This window comes from Peromyscus maniculatus, chromosome 1 (assembly GCF_049852395.1).
Source record: "Peromyscus maniculatus bairdii isolate BWxNUB_F1_BW_parent chromosome 1, HU_Pman_BW_mat_3.1, whole genome shotgun sequence".
Lineage (NCBI taxonomy): Eukaryota > Metazoa > Chordata > Mammalia > Rodentia > Cricetidae > Peromyscus > Peromyscus maniculatus.
Window position 1 is genome coordinate 212,881,922 of NC_134852.1, and position 25,625 is coordinate 212,907,546.

The 25,625-nt window shown below is 38.1% G+C and overlaps 1 protein-coding gene across 1 annotated transcript in view; it reads right to left on the reverse strand.

The window, feature by feature from the left end:
• The window catches only part of Pdzd8 (PDZ domain containing 8), a 65,700-nt gene that overhangs the window by 13,155 nt on the left and 26,920 nt on the right, over window positions 1–25,625 (reverse strand). The window contains exons 2-3 of the mRNA XM_006978460.4: window positions 23,685–23,807; window positions 9,812–9,914 (exon numbers count right to left, since the gene is read on the reverse strand). Coding sequence (XP_006978522.1) covers window positions 9,812–9,914; window positions 23,685–23,807 — 226 coding nt within the window. The remainder of the gene's footprint in view (window positions 1–9,811; window positions 9,915–23,684; window positions 23,808–25,625) is intronic.

Genomic DNA, 25,625 nt, shown 5'->3' on the forward strand with positions numbered 1-25,625 from the left:
ACAATAAGGCACAGACATGATTTCCATTTTCGCTAACTACTTAAATATTCTCTAACAAGGACATTCTCTCAAATAGGCCACCCTCCTTGTTAGAGTAAACCTGCTTATGTTAGAGTCACCACTTGGCTTTCTTACCTTTAAAAACAGTTGTTTAATTTAAACCATTTTTAGATTTTATTTTATGAATATTTTACCTGAGTGTATGTATGTGTACCATGTATATGCCTGTTGTCTTTAGAGATCAGAAAAGGGTTCTGATACATAAGTGGTATCTGGAACTGGCGTTATGGACAGTTCTAAGCCACTATATAGCCACCAGGTGCTGTGAACTGAACCCAGGTTCTCTCCAAGAACAGCAAGTGCTTTTAACCACTGAGTCATCTTTCCAGCCCTGGCTCTCTTATCTTAAAAACAAAGAAAAAGCACCACTTTCTCTCATGGCACAAGGAAGTACTTCTCTTGCCTTCCTTCCTTGTTACAGGAAGAATTTGAAGGCATGGGGCAAAAGACTTGGGCAGAAGTGACTGCTCTTCTCTAGAGGTGATGAAATAAATGTTCACCATCATAGAACTAAAATAGAAGAATGAGGATTTGAATCCAGAGATAGTGGGTGCCATTTGTGGAGATGATAAAGTAGTGTGAAGTGGTATTCTCTGTAGAAGCTGTATCTATACCTATAGATTGCTTGCTTGACCTTGACTAATTAGAACATAATTATGGAAAGATGCAATGTTGCAGATTCACAATCAAAATCTATGAATGTTACAAGCCACTTTTAGCCAACTGTCTTAATTTCTATACCTAGTCTAACACTCCTGATTATTATATCAATTTAAAACTTCTCAGGATGTGTCAGTAAGATTAGTAGAGCCTCTACCAATCCTAATGCCAAGTATACTATAACATCTGAAATCTAAAGAAGAAATTTCCCCCCCAACTTGTTGTAATCCAGTTGCCTGATGTTTCCAAGCAATGTAAATACATGTATGTACACTAATGTATGACTTTCCTTTTTTGTTCTGTGACTGTAAAAGTTTTGTATAACTGCTTCCATGATGGAATATATCATTCAGAGTAGCCTGAATCGATGTTTCCAGTTCATGGTCATTCATATTTGGCCAGAATAACCTATTTTCTTACTTCAGTTGAAGCCAAATTGTTACAGCAACAGTAAAACAGAATGTGGGTCATTCAGTCTGGGTTTGCAGAATGCCTCTGATGCTTGCTAATCGGGCACATGTGGGCAGTAAGGTGGATCCCACTTAACTGCATGAACCTTGGCAGTACCTTTAATACATTCCTGAACCATCTATGACCCAGCTCTGCATCCAGCATCTGTGTATAACTCAGGAAATGAGCTATCTGGTGAAAAAGTATTTCATGAGAAGGTGCTACTGTGCTTTGAAAATCACATTAGTTCCTGAGTATGGATTGAGCTGGTCAGTTCTTCTTGGCTCACCGTGAAGTAAACCATCTTAAAAAATAGACTCTAAAAGTAAGGCTTACGTTTTGTGACTAATAGTTTCCTCTCAACAGCTTTTTTTTTTTTTTCATGCTTGTGCACGCATGCTTGTGTATGTGCAAGGCAGAGGTCAACATCAGGTGTCTTCTGCTGTTCATCCTCACCTTCCTTTCTGAGACAGGATCTCTCACTGAAAAAAATCCATTCTAGCCTGCCTTTTCTTGGTCACTATCACTTTAAACCCAAGTTTTCCAGAATATCTGCTTTTTCCTTTTCTGTCTACCTCCTCATGACTGTTCTTCTGGCTACCTCTCTCTAAAAATGCTTTCCATTCCCAGAGATATCCAAAGCCATTCTGATTCCATTTTTTATCACCATAATCACCAACCTAGTTTAGATGTTCATTCTCCTCTGTTATTTCAAGTCTTTCCCTTGCCTGATCACATCCGTGACTCTACTCAGATCCAACGCACATATTGTTGATGACCTACTTCATGCCAGAAGATGTGCCAGAAAGTTACAGATTAAGAAGTAACTGCCTCTCATGAGATTGTGAGCAGCATTATCAGTCTTATTTACAGAATAATAAAGTACTTGTAGATGAGATGGATTTAGACTTTGACATGGCTATGCTGTCAAAAAGAGGCCTGGCTAGGACATCCCACTCTTAGTCTCCCTTAAAGAGAGATTAGGATTAAAACACTTTTATTCTAAAAGCCTCATAGTCTCTACTGTCTTGGAAGTAATAGCTACACTTCTCAGATGCTATTTAAAGCTTTTTCTTCTTAACGTTTCTTTCATCTGTCACTTCTTTAACGTATTTACTAGTTTCCCCCCAAAGAATGCTCCTTTCCTTCACTAGAAGCTCTCAGTACTTTTGCACTAAAACTGACCTACTCTGAGCTGACAATAGCAATATATGATACACACAGGAATGCTGATCTGTTTCTCTTGACAGGGATCATAAAATGAATTATACTTCATATTGTTTCTTACTCCTCATTCTTAGTGTCTTAGACTAATTTGATTTAAATTAAATAATATTTTAACATAATTTCTTACTCCTTCCCAGAATTTCATAATACCAGTGTGTAGAAAGCTGAGACAGGAACTTCATCCTTTATTTTTAACTAAGATGAACTTTTAAGAATGGAAATGTTATGGAGGATTTACTATTACAGCTGAAAGGCACTTGACTTTAAGAAGCCAATTATAAAATGTTACATATGGTTAAAATTTCATTGAGTCCCTACTGTATTCTCAAATGTTATCAAGCTGAACTAAACCAAAGTTTTCATAAAAGACTGACATTTTCAAAAAAGCTTTATTTGCTTTAATCTTTCTCTTCCTTTTGATAAGATTAAGACTGCAAATGGCAAATGGTTAAATAGGCACACCAAAATTCGACCTGCCAGGCATGCAGCCTTAAGTAAACACACCAAAATGCCAAGTCCTAGGCATCTGGCCTAATGTATTCAGAAGTCTGTCTGTCTCAGCTCAAATGTTCTCACTTAAAATTACAGTTTTTCAGAGTCCTTTTAAACCCTTCATAGGCACTGTCAATAATATGTAGACAGATGTGGAAATGTAGATTTTTATTCATTATTACCCAACAAGGCTTCTGAAAGTCTCCAAAATTAAAAAGGAAGTGAAGACAATTCAATTTTAAATCATACCAAGTCATTTATTTCAGCAATACACTCATGAGGCATTCTTTTGATGTTTTTAGTACTGCCAGAAAGAAAACAGACATCACTAGATACTACATTTGTAAACTAATAGTGTCACACTTTAAAAATAGCTCTTCACAAAAGCAATATTGAGCAGTAAATCTCATTTGGTAGAGTTTCTCATCATAAAGATTTTTATTTGCTTAACAAGAGATGGGAAATATTCAGGAAAGGAGAAAGAAGGTCAAAGTTATGACTAAAAGTCATGCTGAAACCCTAAAGATCTGGAAGGAAACTAGTTAGGGTACTTGGAGGTTGGTGTCCAGATAGCTATGTTTAGTCTTCCCACAATATTTACTGAATATGCAGAACAAAACCAATCAAGGGACTTACGGTAATAAAGATACTGCTGGAGATAACCCGATCAAATTATCGTACAAATAGAACTCTAATACTGTGCTAGTTAGGAAAAGTTTTCCAGAAGAAGTGATGGCAGTGGGATACAGATGACACTCAGAAAGGGAAGGTTCTTACATATCTGAAAGCAAGTGCTACAAATGGGAATAAAAATTGGTGACAGGACTGAATTCCAAATAGGGTAACAGGATAAAACTCAGATACCAGCCAAAGAGGTCATTATCAACCTTAGACTGAAGGATAGAGGTAAGAAGTGGTATTGGGGCTGAGCATCAAGTAGAAACTGGAACGGTGGCTTGTCCTATGAGAAGCAGGGGCCAAAGAAGACAAACTAGCTGCCAAATAGGTTTAAGGTTAGAGGAAGAATACCTTGGTTTCTCTAGTCCATTCTCACTTCCCATGAGTGTTTCACATCCATCAACTGTAGCTGAAAGCTACTGACATTGAAAACGTAAAGTAACAGTTGTCTGAGGTCAGCCCTCTCCAGGAATGAAACAGGACAAAAGTCCAGGAATATATCTGAACAAGGGCAAGCAGGCTAAGGCCTAGCTGGCACAAGCAGAGTTCTGAAGAATATAAATATATACGGAGAAACAAGCATGTGTCACACTTTAGGAAGGGTGTACACTTATCAGAGATGTACAGTACAGAATAAGGCTGGTAAGAGGGGCTGACAGCAAGTATGACTAAAGCTGAGAGTGGAGGGAAGAAGAAAGGGCAGGAAAAAAGACAGGGACCAGGCTAGGCAGGTCCCCCTTCCTGGCCATATCAAGGTGTCTGTCCCCATCTTTAGAGTAATAAGGAATCACACAGGGATTTAATCAGGCAATGGAACACAATAATTTCTGTCAATCAGATCTTAAAGATCATTAATCAGCCTCCTTTTTCCTTCTAGAACATTCAAAACAGACAGCATAAGAAGCATATTAATATTGTGTATCAGCATGTGTGTAGCTTGCAGCAACACCAAAGACTTCTTCAGCTGTCTATTAGCATTAATCATCAGCGGCATGAGATTTCTCTTCATAGCTCCACAGATTGAGTTCCTTACTCAGTAATGCCTAGACTTATCACTCACCTCACTATCTTTTCAGTTGGTAATACTATTTTCCCCCATCTGTTTATCTTCACCCAGTCATTTTATGGGGTTAGTTGTGGTAAGAATAGTAACAGGAGAAAACACCATAAGATTATCATACAAAAGAAGCCAGTTGGCAGAGGATAGGAAACATTTCCCCATGAGGCTATATGCAAGAAAGAATACCATGAAAACAACCTAAGACTTACAAATGCTGGAGAAGACAGCTGCTAGTGAAAAACCTACAATGGGCCCTAAGACTGCTAGCACAGTGCTTTGGGGTATATGCCTTTTTCCAGCTCATTAGCACACACTCACTTCTAGAATGCCTCCCCCACCCCTTCTATTTCTACTAACATAAAAAAAGTCATCGAACAGTCAGTTTGTTTTCTTGTGGACTAGCTACCTAAAAACCATTCACAATTCTATTCTTCAGTTGGTAAAAGTGCTTACCATGAAAGCATGAGGCTCTGAATCTGACCCTCGGTACCCACACTGAAAGAACAAAAGGCAAACACACAAACAAACAAGAAGAGTGTTGGCACACACTTGTAATCGCAGTGCTAGGGAGGCAGAGACAGGTAGGTCCCTGGAGCTCACTGCTCAATGGCCTACCAGTTTAGCTGCTCAGTAAGTTCCAGGCCAGTGAAAGATCTCCCCTGAAAAAACAAAGGTGGATAGTCCAGAAGAAGAGGTTGGCCTATAGCCTCTACACAAATATATACCAACACATGTGCACACACAGACACACAAACACATGCATGCACAGTTTTCCCATACTATATGACTCAATTCTGCCAATGAGCTGTTAGGTGAAAAATCCCTGGAAATAGTCTAGAAAAGCACGGAAGGAGGAGATGCAAATAAAGCACTTGCTGAAAAAGCAGGAGGACTTGAGTTTGCCCCACACTCACACAAAGGCAGGTGCAGCAGCAACCTCCTGTAATCCCAAGAGATGAGAGAGAGGGACAGAATCCCAGAAGCTCACAGGCAGTTAATCTAGCACATGCAGCACAGGTGAGAAAGGGGGCAGGGGTAGTACGTGTCCCCAAGTTATCCTGTGCCCTGTGGCACTTATATGCCTGGACTTGCTGTGGGATGGTCTGTATGTCAAATGCTCTGATTGGTCAATAAATAAAACACTGATTGGCCAGTGGCCAGGCAGGAAGTATAGGTGGGACTAACAGAGAGGAGAACTGAAGGTGGGAGGAGACACTGCCAGCTGCCACCATGACAAGCAGCATGAGAAGATACCGGTAAGCCACCAGCCACGTGGCAAGGTGTAGATTTATGGAAATGGATTAATTTAAGCTATAAGAACAGTTAGCAAGAAGCCTGCCACGGCCATACAGTTTGTAAGCAATATAAGTCTCTGTGTTTACTTGGTTGGGTCTGAGCGGCTGTGGGACTGGCTGGTGACAGAGATTTGTCCTGACTGTGGGTCAGGCAGGAAAACTCTAGCTACATGAACTAGCTCGTATGCTCACTTGAGTGTGCACTCTCTCTCCTCTCCTGACATACCCCAAAACAAAGAAACCCAACCACACCACCACCTTGGCTGATGCCTATCAATGGTGTGCCTTGGACTCCAACACTTTTCTTAAAAAATGGATACTTAACGTGTGCATTAGACATCGTACAGTCATGAAAACAAAACTTCAAACTAAGGATGAAGAGACAGCAGGATCCTTGGTTACAGAACTATAAAGCTTTAAAAAACTCAAAAGCACATTAAACTGTAGAAGAAGAGACACACAAGTGGAGTACACTTGTAATCCCAGCTTTTCAGAGAGCTAAGGCAGAAGGACAAGTTTAAGTCCAGCCTTAGAGACAGCATATCACAAAATAAAAAGTTAAAGTGTGGAAGATAAGCCCAGTGGTGGAATACTTGTCTAGTATGTGTGACACCTCAGGTTGAATCCCAAGTGCTAGGGGAACTTCCTCTCATTCTTCATATTCACTGCAACTAATGACCAAATTTACTGAATAAATTTCAACATTAAAAAATGGACTTAAACTGGAAAATTGTATTATACACAGGTTGCTTCCTAAGTCATCAAATGATTTAGCATATCTGTTTTTAAGGATGTGAGATTTAATACTTTAATTTACTTAAATACTTAAATCCCAAAGTATCAAATTCTACTCCAAGTATTTTATATTGCCTTGAAAATAGCAATTTGCCTTCTTAAAATTATTAAGTACACATCACTTCAGTTTATTGGTTGCAGATACTATTGTTGACATTTTCAACACCTGGTATAATTAGTAACCTAAAATTATTTCTTGAAAACTACCTGTGACATATGCTAAGATCTAAAATGATGATTCAAAATTAAAAGTCTTACTAACCTTTGCTACAAAATATTAAAGCTGTCTAATCCCATACCTTTGAAAATAAAATATAGGAAATTGAAAATGCCAGTAGCAATGGCAAATTATGAGCAACTCAAAGTCAAAATTTAACCAGACACAGTAATAATGCTTTCTTATATAGTTATGTATTTCAGCACAAACTCTAAAACTGGTTATTTCATTCCTTGGAGAAGGTACTTCAAATTGATTGAAAATGAAAACTTAAAAGTTGGGGCAAGAATAATGACCAGAGAGGGAGGGAGGGAGGAAGGAAGGGACACAGATAGACAGATGTGTGTACGCACACACGGGGGCGGGGGGGGGGGAGATATATTGAGATCTGTATCTGCCTACCTACCTTGGGCTGGAGAGATGGGTAATCAAAAGGACTTGAATTTAGGTTCCCAGCAACCACATAAATGTTGTGCATAGCCAGCTGGGAGTGGTGGTGTACCCCTTTAATCCCAGCATTCAGGGGGCAGAAACAGGCAGATCTCTATGATTTCAAGCCAGCCTGATCTATATAGTGTAGCAGGAATCTTAAAAGTTCTTATTAATAAAATCAAACCCGAGGCCAGTTATTGGGGTGAATACTGGAAGGTCAGAGACAGAATAAGCCACAGCTATCTCACCTTGCCAATTCCTTAGCTGGTCCTGTTTCCTCAGGTTGGAAGCCTCTGAGTCCTCATCCAGAATGAATCTCAGCTGAACTGTATTGCTCCATAGCCTGAAAGCTTAACCAGTCAAATGCTTAACCAGGCCAAAATTTTCTAGTTTCTGGTCCTCACGCCTTATATATCTTGCTGCTTTCTACCATCACTCCCTGGGATTAAAGGCTGGCTTTCTGGGATTAAAGGTGTGTGTCACCATGCTTGGCTATTTCCAATGTGGCCTTGAACTCACAGAGATCCAGAGGGATTTCTATCTCTGGAATGCTAGGATTAAAGGTGTGAGTGCCACCATTTTCTAGCCTTTGTATTTAGTGGCTGTCTGTTCTCTGACCCCAGATAAATTTATTAGAGTACACAATATTTTGGGGAACACAATACCACCACAATATAGTGAGTTCTAAGCCAGCCAGGATGACATAGTGAGACTGTCTAAAAAACTAAAAGTAACTTAAATAAATGGTGGGCATGGCAGTACTAATTTTTAACCCCAGTGCTGGGGATGGGAGGTGGGGAAGGAGGATGGGACAGAGAGAGTCAGATCCCTTAGTTCCCTGGCCTGTTGGTATAGCCAAAGCATGAACTCCAGGTTCAGTGAGATTCCCTGTTTCAAAACAGGATAAGGTAGAGGGTGACAGAAAAAAGACACTGAGCTCTGTCCTACATGCCTACATCTCTCTACACACACACACACACACACACATACACACACACACACACACACACACACACACACACACACACACACACACGAACAAAACTTTTAATCCTCTACTTTACCATATTCACAGTCTTCTCAACTCTCCAACTTCCTCACAATCAAGCTCTGTGAAGCACCCCATCCTCCTTTGCCAGCTTAATTTCATTTCTATTTCTCACTCAGGTAAAAATTATTTTATTTCTTCCAAGAAATTTTATCCCGTCCACTTTTAAATTTAAGGATGTTCCCTATCGTAAGATCTAAAGTCATCATTTTCACAATCCTGTTTTCTTTGGAGTAGTTGTCAAGCTCTGGAGACAGCTATCTCCACTCTGGTTTACTGACAGCGCCTTCTCCTCTACCCCAGTCTTCTACGACCTCACACTTGCAGCTGACACTAGTCCTACAGGAACTTTTTGTCTTCAACTGTTTTTCCAGCATCAGAAACAGAACCTAGCACAAAGTAACTGTTCATAAAATACAGAGTAAATAAATGCTGTGAACTCACAAGCCTTCTGAGACATTGAGTAAAATTAATTCCTGCTAGGGGCTGGGATGACAGTCAGTAAAGTGTTTGCCTTGTCAGCATGAGAACTCTAAGTTTGCCTTCCCAGAGCCCAGGTTTGTTTGGGTTTTGTTTTGTTTTGTTTTTTAAAGTCAGGCATGGCAGCACTAGAGAGGAAAAGATAGATGGGTTTCTGAGCTCACTGGCCAGCCAAGCTGACCTACTTGGTGCACTTTAGGCCAGTGAGAGACCTGTCTGAAAAAACAAAGGTGGATGGCATCTCAGGAATCACATGGAGCTCTGGCCTTTACATATGGGCTCACACATGTGCACCTACACACATACACAAATTATGACCTCTGATTCCTTACCTGAAACAGTGTTAACATTTTTAAAAGAAAGCTGAACAGACTGCTTCTTGTTCAATCTGCCCAATACTAGTTACAGGTGATCTATTTTATTAGTGAGTACTGGTTACTGTAGTGGAGTTTTCTCTCTGGGTTCTGCCAAGCCACAGCAGTCTGACAGCCCACTTATAAAATAAACACATAGACGTTTATATTATTTAAACTGTTTGGCCATTAGCTCAGGCCTATCATTGTCTAGCTCTTACTCTTATGTTTAGCCCATTTCTATTAATCTATACTTTGCCACGTGGCTCGTGGCTTACTGGTACCTTACATCTTCCATGTCCTGGTGGAGGCTGCCGTCTCCCTCCTTAGCCTTCCACTTTCCAGAATTCTTCTCTCTCTTTGTCCCGCCTATACTTCCTGTCTGGCTACTGGCCAATCAGTGTTTTATTTACACAGAGCGATATCCACAACAGGTTACTGTTAGCCAGACAAATAATAACAACTATTTGCTTATGAGCAACAATAAATCTAGGAATACAGAAATACTAATAAAGGCATGCTTATAGAATAAATCTTACATAAATGTAAAACTACCCATATTACCGTCTTAATAGAACTCCTTTGTTTTTCTTCCCAAACACCACTGCTCAACTCAAGTGTGCAATGAACATTTGCTTCTCTGTCATAGGATCCAAAAATGAGTAACCTGCAGAAAAAGACAGAACAGGCAGGGTACTATACCAGTTATGTGCAATAAATATTTCCTTTCTGATAATCATAAGGAGAAGTAACATATTACTCCATTACTATTTTAATAACAATAACAAAAAAGATACATTTGTTACACCCTCTAGTGGAGAAGCCAAGTAAGGCTCAAGTTAGAGGTTTCCTAGGCAGCTGATTTTCAGTGACTTAAACAAACAGAATCATGTATTCATGAGGTAAAACAACTGGCCAAATATCCCTACGTTGTAGTAAGCAAGACAGGGATTTTCAAGATAGACTGTTGGATTTTAAATCAAAACAAGTTACAGAGTAATGCATATAGGTATATCATTCCTGTAAAATTTAACATACAGAAGGATACTGCAATTGAATATCAGCACACATACTGACTTCACCAACTAATGTGACCCTAGTTAAATTATTTGCTTTCCTAATTTCTTTCACTCTCCGGAAACTATAGAACAAAAATAGCATTACTTACTTTTCAGGAAGAATTATTTTTAAAATCAAAAGACAATATACACAAAGTACTTAGCATAGTGCTAAGCAAACAGTAAGTGCTCAATGTTTGTTATTTCTTTTCTTTAAAAAATGTGTATGAATGTTTTGTCTGCATGTCTTTCTTGTGTATGCCTGAAGCCAACAGGGGGTCAGATCCTCCAGAAGTAGAGTTTCAGACAGTTGTGGGTGCTGAGGATCAAACCAGGGCCCTCTGGAAGATAATTCAGTGCTCTTAATCACTGAGCCATCTCTTCAGACTGTCTTTCCCTATTTTGAAAACAACAGCCACAGAAATAAGGAAACACCAAACCCATGCTTAATTCGGTTATAAAGGCACCAGCTCTAATTCTGAGATGACATAAAAATTTTTATTATTGGATTATAAAAGGGAATTATCCAGATGTTCAACTTCTATATTATGTGCCCTCATAATCAGACTGTAACCTGACAATGCAGACAAAACATTCATACACATTTTTTAAAGAAAATAAATAACAAACATTGAGCACTTACCGTTTGCTTAGTTTGTCTCTGGAATAAGCGAATGAATAGCTTTAGCATTTACCAGCATTTTAGTTGTTACTCTTTATCACTACATAAAGAGTGCAGGTAGGAATGAAATAATGAGAAATAAAGAAAAGTGGAAAAATACACCATGGACATTTGAGAAAATTATGTCCTATGTAGCCAAAAGGTTTCTCCAGCCCCAGCTGGTCCCGCCCAGTCCCATGTTCCCGCAGCCGCTTATAAAAGAATCATTCAGAGGCTTATATCAGTTACCAATTATATGGCCTGTGGCAGGCTTCTTGCTAGCAAGCTCTTAAAACTTAACCCATTTCTATTAATCTATAAGTTGCCACATGGCCATGGAATTACTGGTCTGCTGGCATCTTGCTTGTCCAAGATGTGAAAGTACCGATAAGCCATGAAGCCACATGGCAAGACAGAGATCAACAGAAATGGGTTGAGTTAAATTATAAGAGCTAGCTAGGAGGAAGCTTGAGCCACAGGCCATACAGTTTGTAATTAATATAAGCCTCTGAGTAATATTTTATAAGCGGCTGTGGGACCACAAGTGGGAGAGATTCGTCCAGATCTCAGGGCCAGGCAGGACCAGAGAAACATCCAGCTACAGTCCTAAGTTTGGAGACACTGAGCAAGATCACCAGATCATATCCACATCTCATGAACTGGCTTTATAAACTGAGAATCATGAATAATTTATGAAGGTAGGGGAGAAAGTCCTTAAATTTAAATATTAAAGAATCTTTAAAAAGACTTTAAACTTATGCCTAATAACCTATTACCAAAAAGAAGTCAGGTCAAACACATTAAGAAAATTCCTAACTTTAAAAATGTTGAGTTTTTAGATAACAAGAATTTTCATTCACTAAAGCTCTACTGCCATCATCTGTTCAGAGAGTGAACTGCCTCAGGCTTCCTCAGTAAGCAGAGAACTGTGTAACATCTGGAGCGCTGGGCTCCCGACAGGTGTGCTAATGAGGAGTCAAGAACCAGAAATCAGAGCTCTCAGGAATTCTTTCTGAGATGATAAGCTATTCTACATTTTTCATAGTGATTTCAAAATGTTTTTAAAATAACATATAGCAAAAAATTAAGTCAAAACAGTCACATTATTAAATGTGAAATATAAAAATACCACAAAACTCAGAAGAAAAAAATATTGTCCTAGACTAAGCTATGCTTTATAATGATACAAAGTGTAAGTACCAAAATAAAAAAATAATAAAATAAATAAAATTAGATCCACAAAAGGCTGGCCTCGAGCTCAATGGCAAAGCACTTGCCTAACAGGTACAAGGTCCTGAGCTAAGTCCCAGCACAGAGATAAAACAAACAAAACCCCAAGTGAATTATTTTTATATTTCAAAGGGTACCATCAATAAATGAGACAACTCCCAGAATGGGAGCAAATATTTTCAAATGTATTTGATAAAGGTCAAGTATTTAGGAGGAAAAAGGTACTGACATAGAATTAAAAGTAAAATAACACAATTTAAGAACAGGCAATGGGGGGCAGGCTAGAGAAATGGATCAGAAATTAAGACTATTTGCTGCTCTTGTAGGAGACCTGGGTTTGGTTCCCAACACTTATATATGGAGGTTTACAACTATTTGTAACTCCAATTTCAAAAGACCAAGCCCTCTCTGGCTTCCATGGTCACTGCATACACATGGTGTAATTGTTATTAACCATGAGAATAATATAAACTCAAACCATTTCAAGCCCACTAGAATGGCTATAATCTTTTAAAAGAACTTTTTTTTAAGGCATCAAGAGACATTGGTGGGGTTATGGAGCTATTTAAATATAAAATGGTACAGTTACTTTGAAGAATAGTTTGTCAGTTGCTTAAAAAGTTAACACATGGTTTAGCAATTGTACTGCAAAGAAATATTATTTGACAACAAAATAATTATTTACTAGAGCACACTCTGCAATATGGACAAAATGAAAGGATGCTAAGTCAAAGAAGCCAGTCACAAATGAACATATAACTCCGGTCACACTAAATTTTTAGAATAAAAAACTTTACCGACAAAAACCAGAATCATTATAGGAGGCCAATGTTTTGGACTGAGTTCCTCTACTAGGCCACAAAAGAAAAGACTTCTAAACCAAAATGGAGTTACTCCTGTTAAATGTGACATCACCCAAGTTAAAGAGATGGCTCTATGAGTAAGTTGCTTGCTACACAAGCATAAGAATGTGAGTTTGGACTACCATCACTCACATAAAAAGTCAGAGATGGTGGCATGTGCCTACATTACCAGTGCTGGAGTGGGAAGGGGAGACAGATGGAACCTGGGAGTTCACTGGCTCTAAGTGAAATGATGAGCTCCAGGTTGAATGAGAGAGTGTCTTGAAAAATAAGTCCACCCTACCATACTCACCCCCACACACTACACACAATGTCACATAATCAAATTGAAACTTTAAGGAAGTAAATGGATCCCAAACAGACCAATTTGTCCTGAAAACAGATTTCAGACAACCCCTTATGCTTTAATCTTAAAACAACAAATCCAAAATAACAAAACAAAACAAAACAAACAAAAAAACAAAAAAACCCAAACCCTGAGACTAGAGAAATGGTTCAGGGGTTCTGAGCACTTACTGCTCTTCCAGGGGGCCCAAGTTCATTTTCCAGCACCCACATCAGGTAACTCCAGCTCCAGAGCATCTGATACTCTCTTTGGGCCTCCATGGAGCACCCATACTCACTCTGACACACACATAAAAAAGGAAAAAAAAAAAACCTTTAAAAAAAGTAACCTGATGTTAACTGATCAGCTTTTTTCACTATTGTTTCATTCCAATTTTACAAAACCCACTGTTCAGCTAGTGTCCAGTGCACATGCTCACACATTTTACAAAATGGGGGTTAATGAATTGCAAATAAAAGTAACAGGGTCTGTAACTATATTTAGCATACTTTTATCTTCTGACAAGTGGTTACTTAAGAGTTAGGAAAGGGTAAAACAAGAAGAGAATGAAACATAAGGGCATGAGGTTATGAAAGTGTATAAAGTGAAGTTATACGGCTGGATGTAAACTACACTAAGGGGTTGAACTGTTACACTCTAAATGGTAAGTTGCATGCTATCAGGATTATACATCAACTAAGTAGGGTTCATAGGGGCTTACAGAGACCAAAGCGACAATCATGGACCCTGTATAGTTCTGAGCTAGGTCGTCAGTATATATATATACATATATCTTATGATTGTGTAGCTTGGTGTTCTTGTGGGACTCCCAACAGTGGGAGTAAAGGTATCTCTGACTCTTTTCCCTGCACTTGGGACCCTTTTCTTCTACTGAGTTGCCTTGTCCAGCCTTGATATGAGGGTTTGTACCCAGTCTTACTGTATCTTGTTAGGCCATGTTTGGTGGATATCCCTGGGAGGCCTTTCTTTTTTCTTTTCTTTTCTTTTCTTTTCTTTTCTTTTCTTTTCTTTTCTTTTCTTTTCTTTTCTTTTCTTTCTTTTCTTTTCTTTTCTTTTCTTTTCTTTTCTTTTCTTTTCTTTTCTTTTCTTTTCTTTTCTTTTCTTTTTTCTTTTTTCTTTTCTTTTCTTTTCTTTTCTTTTCTTTTCTTTTCTTTTCTTTCTTTCTTTCTTTCTTTCTTTCTTTCTTTCTTTCTTTATTTATTTATTTATTTATTTATTTATTTATTTTCTGAAGGGAAAAGGAAAAGGAGTGGATCTGGGGGAAGAGGGGAGGTGGAGGGAGGAACTGGGGTGAGTGGACAGAGAGGTAACTGTGGTTAGGATGTAATATATGAGAAAGGAATAAAAGTGTTTAAAAGAAAAGGCTGTTTTAAAGAAAAAAAGAATGGGTAATTATAACAATAAATAATTACTTTTCTGAGACAGAATCATAAGATATGTCAAGCACTGAAAAGATATATCAAATGTTTGACTTACTATTATATTCCATTATAATATTGAGACAAGACAAATTTCAATAAAATATAAAATGATTATTTACCTGATATAGACATAAAAGACTATATTAAAAGTATAGAACAAAATAAATGCCAAGTGAAAATCATTAAAATATTAAAAGATAGTATCATTAAGTATTTAGCATCATTCTTAAAAATGAGAATTTATCCATAAAAGGTGCTTGTAGATGTAACCAACTGTCTTATTAAATAAGAAACACAGAACCAATGTTGTTGTTGTTTTTTCCCCTAGTCTAACAACACCATCCAACTTGACCCTAGTTTAGGACTACTGCTGCAGAAAAATAGTGGTAGGGGCACGCAGAAGGAATCTGAAGTTTATATATATATATATATATATATATATATATATATATATATATATTTATTTTACAATACCATTCAGTTCTACATATCAGCCATGGGTTCCCCTATTCTCCCCTCCCACCCCCTTCCCTTACCCCCAGCTTACCCCCCATTCCCACCTCCTCCAGGACAAGTCCTCCCCCGAGGACTGCGATCAACCTGGTAGACTCAGTCCAGGGAGGTCCAGTCCCTTCCTCCCAGACTGAGCGGAATCTGAAGTTTTAAGGACTGTTAAGTAAAAGGAGACACTGCAAAGCCAGCAGAGAGAACACAGCACTTACTACACACCCTCAAGCTTGGATGGTGCCAGAATTGCAAATGACTCTGGACTCCTTGTAGTATGTTTTTGTATTTGTACGACAAAGCAAGTCTGTGACTACTTAAGATCTATTACTCGTCTAAACAAATGAATCAAAGTGCTGATGCTGTTGAGAGTCATAAAATATAAAATGGGGGAGGAGCCTAGAAAAGGAACAATTTCATGAGGATAGACTAGAAATGGACCTATCAGAGAACTCATGATTTGCAAATTCTTCATATTTGTGTGTGACATTTATATATAGATGCTATATCATGAGGCACTGTATGCTCAAAATGTGATTCAAGTTGCTTTTATCAAGTATTCTATCAGAGTAACAAGAAAAGTAACTAATACAGAAAACTGGTACCAAGAAATGGGGCTATTGCTGTGATAAACCTGACTCTGTGGTTTGCAGGCCTTTAGCCCTGGCTTAAAGGAGGAATGTGGAAGAATTTGGAACACAGAGTTAGAAAAGTCTTAGAATGCGATAAGCAATTAAATGGGCCATGTTGCTAGGAATCTGGAAGACCAGAATACTGAGGAAAATGTAGACAGTAAGAGGCCCAGATGATGACGTTTCAGACTGAGAACAAGAACTGTATCAGGGACTGGGCTAGATGCCATGTATGTTACATTCTGGTAAAGAGTGTGGCTGCCTTCTACCAATATCCTGAGAACTTGAGCAAGGCTGAATTACAAAACAATGGACTATTTGTTTGGCATAGATGTTAAGACAAGAGAGCATTCAGGCTGTGCCATGGTTATTGCGTTCTACTCTCATCAAAGTCTGCAGTGAAAAAGAGCAAAAAGTAGAGCAGGAAATTATAAAAATGTGCAGTTTAATAAAGAAAATTGTGAGTGAATTTAAAGTTATAGATAAGGCGGGTTCAAAACTAGCTATAACTAGATATTACTAGCACCACAGAGAAACATTGCTCTGTACTGGGACAAGAGGAAAGGTGTTCACTCATCAAAGGCTCTGTCTTGTAAAAATATGCTAATTTGAAAAGAGTTTAAGGGGATATGCAGCTAAAGGGGTTCTCTGCTGTGGGATGGTCTGTATGTTAAATTGCTCTGATTGGTCAATAAATAAAATACGGATTGGCCAGTGGCCAGGCAGGAAGTATAGGTGGGACTAACAGAGAGGAGAATTGAGGGAACAGGAAGGCAGAGGGAGACACTGCCAGCTACTGCCATGACAAGCAGCATGTGAAGATGCTGGTAAGCCACGAGCCACGTGGCAAGGTATAGATTTACGGAAATGGATTAATTTAAGCTATAAGAACAGTTAGCAAGAAGCCTGCCATGGCCATACAGTTTGTAAGCAATATAAGTCTCTGAGTTTACTTGGTTGGGTCTGAGCGGCTGTGGGACTGGTGGGTGACAGAGATTTGTCCTGACTGCGGGCAAGGTAGGAAAACTCTAGCTACAGTTCTCTGCCTAAGGAACTATTTCACTAGGTCAGACACAAAGGTAGTTCAACTGCGGTCCAAGGGGACCAGGCTTCATCCCAGGTGAATGTAAAACCTGGTACTGGTTTTTCAGGAATGAAAGCTGCAAGATTAAGAGAGTTATAGAAGTTGCACCATGGTTTCAGAGAGCTGCTGAGGCCAGGCAATATATGGCAGAGCTAAAGTATCTGCAAAGAGGATCCTGCCTGAAGCTGTGAAGGCAAAGCCTAAGTTGTAATGAATACTCAGAATGCTGCAGACCCAGAACTATAGGTCATCTGCTGAGAAAAGCTGAAGGCAAGGAGCAGAGATGTCCTAATAGAGAAATTGTGTGCTACAGGTAGCAGAACTCAGGGATGGAGTTACCCAAGCCCTTTGGAGCCCAGACATAGTAAGGAATGATCAGACCAAAGCAAGACATACCCAGCATATGTTTAGCATCTAGGACTTGGGAGAATTTGTCTGGGATTTTCATTTTTTCCCTTTTTTGTGTATGTGCTACACACATGCAGATGCTTATACTCTGGAGCATGCACATGAAGGCTGGAAGATATTTTGGGTATCATTCTCTATTGCTTTCCATCTTATTTTTTTAAACAGAATCTCTCATTGAACACGAAGTTCTTTTTCAGCTGGGCTGAGTAGGCAGCAAGCTCCCAGGATCTGCTTGTCTCCACACTGCAATGAGGGAGTTAGAGGTTCATGCATCTATGCCCAGCTTTTAAGTGGGTGCTGAGGATTAAAACTTAGGTTTGTTTTGTTTTGTTTTTTTGCTTACATAACTATCACTCAACTTTGGACATCTAGACAGTGTTGGATTAAAGTTAAAGACTAGGGGAGACTTCTGAAGTTGAACTGAATACACTTTGCCTTGTGAGATGGAGATCAGAGAGGTGGAAGATTATAGCTTAAAAGTACTGTGCTTGAACATCAAGTTAACAAGAAGTAGACTTGAGATTATTAATCTTGATTGTTTTATTTGACAGGTTTTTAGAATCACCATGGAAAGAAACTATGGCCATGACTATGGGGAGTTCCTAGGTTAGGTTAATTGATATGGGAAAACCCACCCTAAATATGGGCAGCACCAATCCATAGGCCAAGGGTCCTGGCCAAAGAAGAAAGAGGGCTGAGCAATATCACTCATCTCTCTGCTTTCCACCTGCTGATTCAATGTGATCAGTAACTTCACACTCCTGCCACATGCATGCCTTCCTCACCATGATGGACTGGACCCTCAAACTGAGAACCCAAACAATCTCTTCCTTAAGTTGCTTTGGTCAGACATTCTATCACAGCAACAAGAAAAGTAAAATACAGACAGTAAGGAATTAAAACTGTTGAGAAAAACTGTAAGTCTTGAGATTACAATAACAAGAAATAAATGGGGGTAAGGAAGGTGACTTGAAAAGAGAGAATGTCAATGCCTGTGGATTTCAGTATGTGTATTAAACTTAACATCGAAAACAACAAACTTTTAAAGATGTATTTTTAGAACCCAATAAACAAAACAACATCCTAAAAGCTACTAAGAGAACACAGGCCTTAGAAAAGAACAAATGTGACTCAGTGAAGATTTGACCTGAATTAGCACCATCCACCTAAAACGAGAACAGACTACCCTAAATGGACTACTTCGAAGTACAGGACCCTCACAACAAAAACTTTACTGATCATGTTCTTAATTTGCTTTTCAAAATGTAACTGGTTGATAAAATCAGCTCCTCAATGTATCTATTACATCACCCAGTATCTTTCACATAACAATATGAAAAATCCCTTTTAAAATTTAGGGCCAGAATCATTTTCTCTTCAACATGTGTAATTTATCACAAAATATGTGAACCTTAGGAAAATGAACACCTTGATTTAGTAGCTCTATAATACATGCATATTTTAAAGTATGTTACATAAGATAAACACACTCTGTCAGTTAAAAAATTAAAGTAAACTAAGAAATTCATTAAGTTTCATTTGTAGTGGGGAAATTGATCTCTACATAGCTGTTTTTGAGGTAATTTACCTTCTTTTTTTTTACATAGCTGTTTTTGAGGTAATTTACCTTCTTTTTTTTTTTCTTTCGTAAAAATTTATTTATTTATTTCATATACAGTGTTCTGTCTGCATGTATGCCTGCTCGCCAGAAGAGGGCACCAGATCTCATTACAGATGGTTGTAAGCCACCATGTGGTTCCTGGGAAATGAACTCAGGACCCCTGGAAGAGCAGCAGTGCTCTTCACCTCTCTCTGGCCTCAGTAACTTACCTTCTTAACTACACTTGAGTGTTACAACCATCACTAACTCCTGTCCCAAGGGGATCAGATGCCCTCTTCTGACTTCAGCAGGTACCAGACATGCATATGGTGCACATACATACTATAAGCAAACCACTCATACACATAAAAAATATATCCTTAAAAATTCGTTTATTTCATTGAGAAAATACATTCTCAAAATCTTTTAACATATTAGTTTGATTAAAAACAACCTTCATGCATGCTTTTAAGTCTAAAATTACTTCAAAATAAATAGCTAAAAATGTTTAAGAACTATTTACACACAACTTTTTCACTATTTCAAATGAACAGTTTAATAAAGTCCTCACAATGATCATGGCTGACCATAGATGATAAGTATCATATTCCATTTCATAGATTAGGAGGAAATTTACTGGAACTTTTTTTTTAGTATTTATTTTATTTATTTATTGTTGTGTGTGTGTGTGTGTGTGTGTTTAAGTACTAAAACCTCAGCAAACTTCAGTTCATCACAGCAAGCCAATTTAGAACTTTACCTACTTATGTTCAAATGGCTACAGAAACACTTTTAATTGTCTTGCATTTAAAAACTTTTTGAATATTCTATTCATTACAAACTTTTTCCTATCATTAAGTCACTATGGTGAAAATTATCTCAAAAGGTGTTAGGCCTTTACGTCATCTCCAAAACGTAAAATTTTAAGTATTTTCTGGGCTTTCTACAAAAAATGTACTTTTATTATTCTTTCCTTTTGTCCCTTCTGCTGTCATTTTCTGTTTCAGAGATGATAATAAACTATGATTTTTATATTCAAAACAAGGTAACTGAAATACTATGAGAAATTCTTTAGTATGAATCATATAAAACCTATCTGAATGGGAAATTCTATTTTTATATTAAGTAAGAAGAATTCTATCCTAAGGAACAATATAAGCTCTAATAAGAATGGGAGGTGCGCAGAGAGATGGCTCTGTGGTTAAGAGAAACTGCAGTTCCCAGCACCCACTTGGCAGCTTACTGTCCATAACTACAGTTCCAGGGGATCCAGAACCCTCTTGTGGCTTCTGCCAGCACTACACACACACAGTTCACTTACATACATGCAGCCAAAATCCTCACGCACATAAAAATAAATAAATCTTTAAAAAAATAATAGAACACATGTGATAATTAATCTTAGCTGCCAACTTAATTGAACATGGGATCAACTAAGGTGCACCCTTCTGTGTGGGTCTATAAAGTTATTTCCTGGAGGACTGAGTGGGGAAGAGCCTCCTTCAGGGTAGGGAACACCTTCCCATAGCAGCCCATATGTAAAGAGATCCAGGTGAAAAATAACACTGTGGTTTCCTGCCTGCCTTTACTCCCTACTGGTGAGAATGTCTACCCTATTGCTATCATCCTTTGCTGACATCAGAAGCCAGCTTCTTTAGTCTTCCAACATAGACTGAATACCGGTGGCTCTCCAGGTCTTCAGTGCCGGCCAGTCTCATAAACTGAGAAGCTACCCGAGTCAGAATCTCTAGTGTACAGCCAGCCACTGTTGAACTAACTAGTCCCTATCATGTATGCCAATCTTTTAACAAACTCCCTTTCTAATATATATTTATACTATCTGTTCTCCTCTTCTAGAGACTCCTAAGTGATAGAATACAGAAAGAATACTTAGGCTTCAATATAAAGCCAAAAATGCTAGGATGAGTTGAGAATAACAACTTATTTTCTGCTTTATATAAAAAACACATTTAATTAATCCTTAATTAAAATGAACAATGACATTTTATCATAAAGCTAACTTTTATGTTTGTATTTATAAAAACAATGCATAGAAAGTTATTTTGACAGTATACTCATTCCAAACATGAAGCTGACACCTATTTAAAAGTACTGGCTACTATCCCAAGCATAATATGGATAACAGAAGAACACTGATCAACTATTTTCCCTACTTTCCCTTTTAACTCAATTCTGTACTCTAAAATTCCAATCTAATGTGTGACAAGTGACAGTCACAAAAATGAACTATAAAAACATTTATAGTGAAAAGTTTGGGTCACACTGGCCCCTCCACCATTATAAACCCAGTTCCCTCACTCTTCCTTGAATAAGTCTACTGGTTTCTTCTACATTCTTTCAGAGATTCAGCAAGCAGTTCCTTATTAAAATACAGAGGGTTGCAAATATTCCACAAATTCTAAGTGCTTTCCTTTGTATCATTTATTTCAACTCAACATGGCCTGTATTAATGCCTACCTATTCTTTCTCAATGCCTAATACAGCCTTTGATTCCTTAGCAAGGCTTTTAAGTGAGGAGCAGCTTAGGCACAGCAGGACTGTGAACAAAGGCAGAGTCAATGGTTACAACAGACACATAATCAACCCTTGAGCCCTTCCAGGAATGTTCTGGCAGAAGAACTAATTTTTTTCTAAATACCTAGCCTTGTACCTATGATATTTGTTTTATTGTACACTATGGTTCCTTTTATGATATACACAGCATATCTGGCCTCCTTTTTTCAATTAAAGACTCTTGTTAAGACTTTCTGACAGAATGAAGCATAAACCTCAGTTACCACAGGACTTAAGAAAATGAGTTACTATATAATCATTATCTATTATCATAATAATCTATTTGCAAGACTCAAGTATATTAGGTACAAAATATAACCCTAGTACTCAAGTACTTATTTGTATTATGAGTTAGAAATAAAATTTAAAAGTGATAAGTAGTCAGTGGTATAATCAAGTATCACAGGAATGTAGTCTAAGGACAGTGTACTATATTTAGAATCATGAGCAGACATTAAGGAGGACGCTTTTGAGTGTACCAAAACAGGCTCGTTTCAAAAAGCATGCAGCAATATGGGCCAAGAAGGCAGATGACAGGCAGTAAGGAGCTGTCCTTTAAGACATCTAGGCTGAAAGTGGCAGGCTGTGGTCCAAATCCAGGTAACTGTCTTTTTCATTTGGGCTATCAATAGATTTTACATTTTTAAGTGGTTAAAAAATAAACACAGTACTTCAATACATGTCAGACCCATCCATTTGCACATTGCCTGTGACTGATTCACAGCAGAGTTGGGGAGATACGACAGACAGGCACCGGGGAAATCACAGTGCCCATAGTATTTGCTACCTGGCTTTTTATAGGAAATCTTGTCAAACCCTCTCTTAAGAAGGCTGTATAGCTAACACACTGAGTGAGGGACTGAACAGAAGACAGTGAAAAAGAAGCTGGATAAAAGGACACTCGGAGATCAGAAGAAGATGTGGATGTCATCCTAGAAGTGAGAAGGAAGCTACTGAGCTTTAAGTAGGAGAGTGACAATTAGATTTGCATTTTAAAGGTCATTCTGCTGTCATATTCGGAACTAAAAGTGTTAGGAGTGATAAAGCTAGTATAGTAAATAACTTCGGCAAGAAATGAGTACAGCTTGGACTCTGGTGGTCAAACAATGAGGAAAGACTACTTCTAAATGCACATGGTTCAAAGTCTGGTTTAATCACTTCAGTGAGCATTTTTAACTGTGGTGATATATTGTGTACCCCAAAAAAGCTTACCTGGGGATCAGAGGACAGAGCCAGCCACTAAATTAGACATAGAGGTCAGGCAGTGGTGGCACACACCTTTAATCCTATCACTTGGAGGCAGAGATCTGTCTAGATCTCTGTGAGTTCAAGGCCACACTAGGCAGTGGTGACACACGCCTTTAATCCCAGGAGGTAATATGGCAGGACACAGAAAGGCATATAAGGTGTGAGGAAACAGGAACTTGCTCTCTTGAGGCTGAAGATTTTGTAGAGGTAAGCTAGTGGCTGGCTGTTCTGCTTCTCTGATCTTTCAGCTTTCACCCCAATATCTGGTTCTGGGTTTTTTATTATAAGACCTTTCAAGATTCGTGTTACATTTAATAATCATAATCTCAAAACTATTATGCCAGGAATGCTCTCCAAAGGGAAAGGCTAAGATAAAAATGTCAGCACAGCACTGTACATCTGAAAACTTGGGAATTATTGCAAAATAAATACTTCCAAGTGTCTTTCCAAATGTGATTTATACTTTTGCAAACTGGAAAAGACTATTTTCATTAATTTTTTTTTTTTTTTTTTGGTTTTTTGAGACAGGGTTTCTCTGTGTAGCTTTGCGCCTCTCCTGGAACTCACTTGGTAGTCCAGGCTGGCCTCGAACTCACAGAGATTCGCCTGGCTCTGCCTCCCGAGTGCTGGGATTAAAGGCGTGCGCCACCACCGCCCGGCATATTTTCATTAAATTTATGTTTAAACTATTTAAAGGTAAAAATAATAAAATATAAACATAAAAGCAGAATAAACATAAACAGTCTTTACCTACATTTCTATCATACTTTCTTGTCCACATGTAGTAAAGAGAAAACAAAGAACATACCTGCTACATTCTAACAATGTAACTTTAAGCCGGCCTTCAGTAAGTGCCCACTGTTGGATATGGATAAGTTCTTCATCTTCTTCAAATCCTTGCAAGGCTTGGTATGGAAAAAACGGCTTAAACCTGACAAAAGTAAAGATAAGTCTAAATTTCTGAATAATAATCATAGTTTAGAGCACAATGAATATCTACCTGTTTAACAAAAGACTCAAAACATTTAATAATGCATTAGCTCTACAAAACCAAAGCATAACACAACTGGAAGCCAATGGTGCCTTCTCTGTATCATCCAGTTGTGGTTTTGTGGATACCCTTACTAACAAGCCCAGGACACTTCGAATACAGAAAAGGAAAACCTAGAGGCATCCAAAAGGCCCTAAAGTTTGAAGACAGATTCTTTGGATTAGATGAGAAGTTCCTACAATACATGATCAAAATTAGGAACGCATGATCATTGGACACAAAATGATAGTGGTTAGTACTTAATAATGAGATAATAATAACAAACAGCAGCAAAGGCAACTACTGAACCTGCTATTTGCTGGCAACTGGTACTGCTTTGTATGAGTTATCTTTAATGCTCACACTCCATATTGGGTGTTACTGAGCACTCCCCTCTCCAGATAGTGAAGCTTAGAAAGGTTACTAAAGGTTTGACTCAACCAGAATTCAAGCTAAACTGACTTTATCAAAGCCTAAACTATGAAACATCTCAGCTACCTATGACTTACTGGAGCACTGTGTGGTTATTTTTAATAACCTTTTTTCTTATGGAGATGCCTGTGCTGAGTTATAAATTGTAGGAGTTTAAAAAGAGCAAAACTTTAACTTCAACCACAACTCATACCCCTCCATTAAAGCAAAGGAAAAAGAATATGAGAAAAACCTGGGCTTGAAGCTCTGTGATGTTCAATCTACGCCAGCCATGACATTTACCTATTCAGAAAATTTTAAAGTTTAAAAGAAAAAAACAAAACAAATGTACTATGGTTTATCTTGAAGGACGCTGATAGAGGAGGGAAAGTCCTGTATTCCAGTAAATGTGAATAAAGGGAAAATCTAAAAATAAAAATAAAAGGAACACAGACAATGCTTGTTGCTTTCTACTGGTTTTAAATCAGAACAGAAAGCAGAAAGTCCCTCGGTTTCTCCAAAATATTACACTAATTTGCTTTTGAAGCCATTTGACTCAGACATGTTCCAAATTCTTTGAGACTAAAAAAAAGATCATAGGAGTGTGAGTTAAACAGTACATGATATATAGTCTAATTGTATTTATTAATGGCTATAGTGTTTTGCTAAAAATGTTTATGCATAAAATACAGTAAAATAAGTAAATGTATGCATTCTATTTAAGATATGGATACAAATACAATGAATAGGATAAAGCTGTCATTCAGCAAACCAGTCAAAAGAATCAACCCTGAGTTTTGTTGATACATACTCATGAGAGACCTGCCCTTTCCTAAACAGAAACCAAAGGGGTGTGGATTGGGGGGTGGGGACAGTAAGGGGTAGGGGAGGGACTGGGAAGAGAGGAGGGAAGGGAAACTGCAGCTAGGATGTAAAATTAATTAATTTATTTATTAAAGGAAATAAATAGTAAAAAAAAATTAACAGGGTAAATCTTGGGGGAAAAAAAGAACATATGGCTTTCAAAACTGCTTAAGACAAAGCCTCCCTACCTGTAAGGAAGCCCAACAACTAAGTAGGCTGCTTCTACTCTGCCTTTGCCTTTCCATTCTACCACCTCCTGCCAAGCTATCAATTAAAAAATGTTTGTTTTCCCACTCCGGCTTGCAGAAAATTAGCCTTCTTTAGCAATCTACCCGCACTTCCTCCTACTGTAGAAAACTTAAATACTAATCTTAGGAAGACTAGAATTAAAGGGGACAGTATGAGATCATCTAACCTGCTCCCCAATAAAATCTTGTAAAAAAT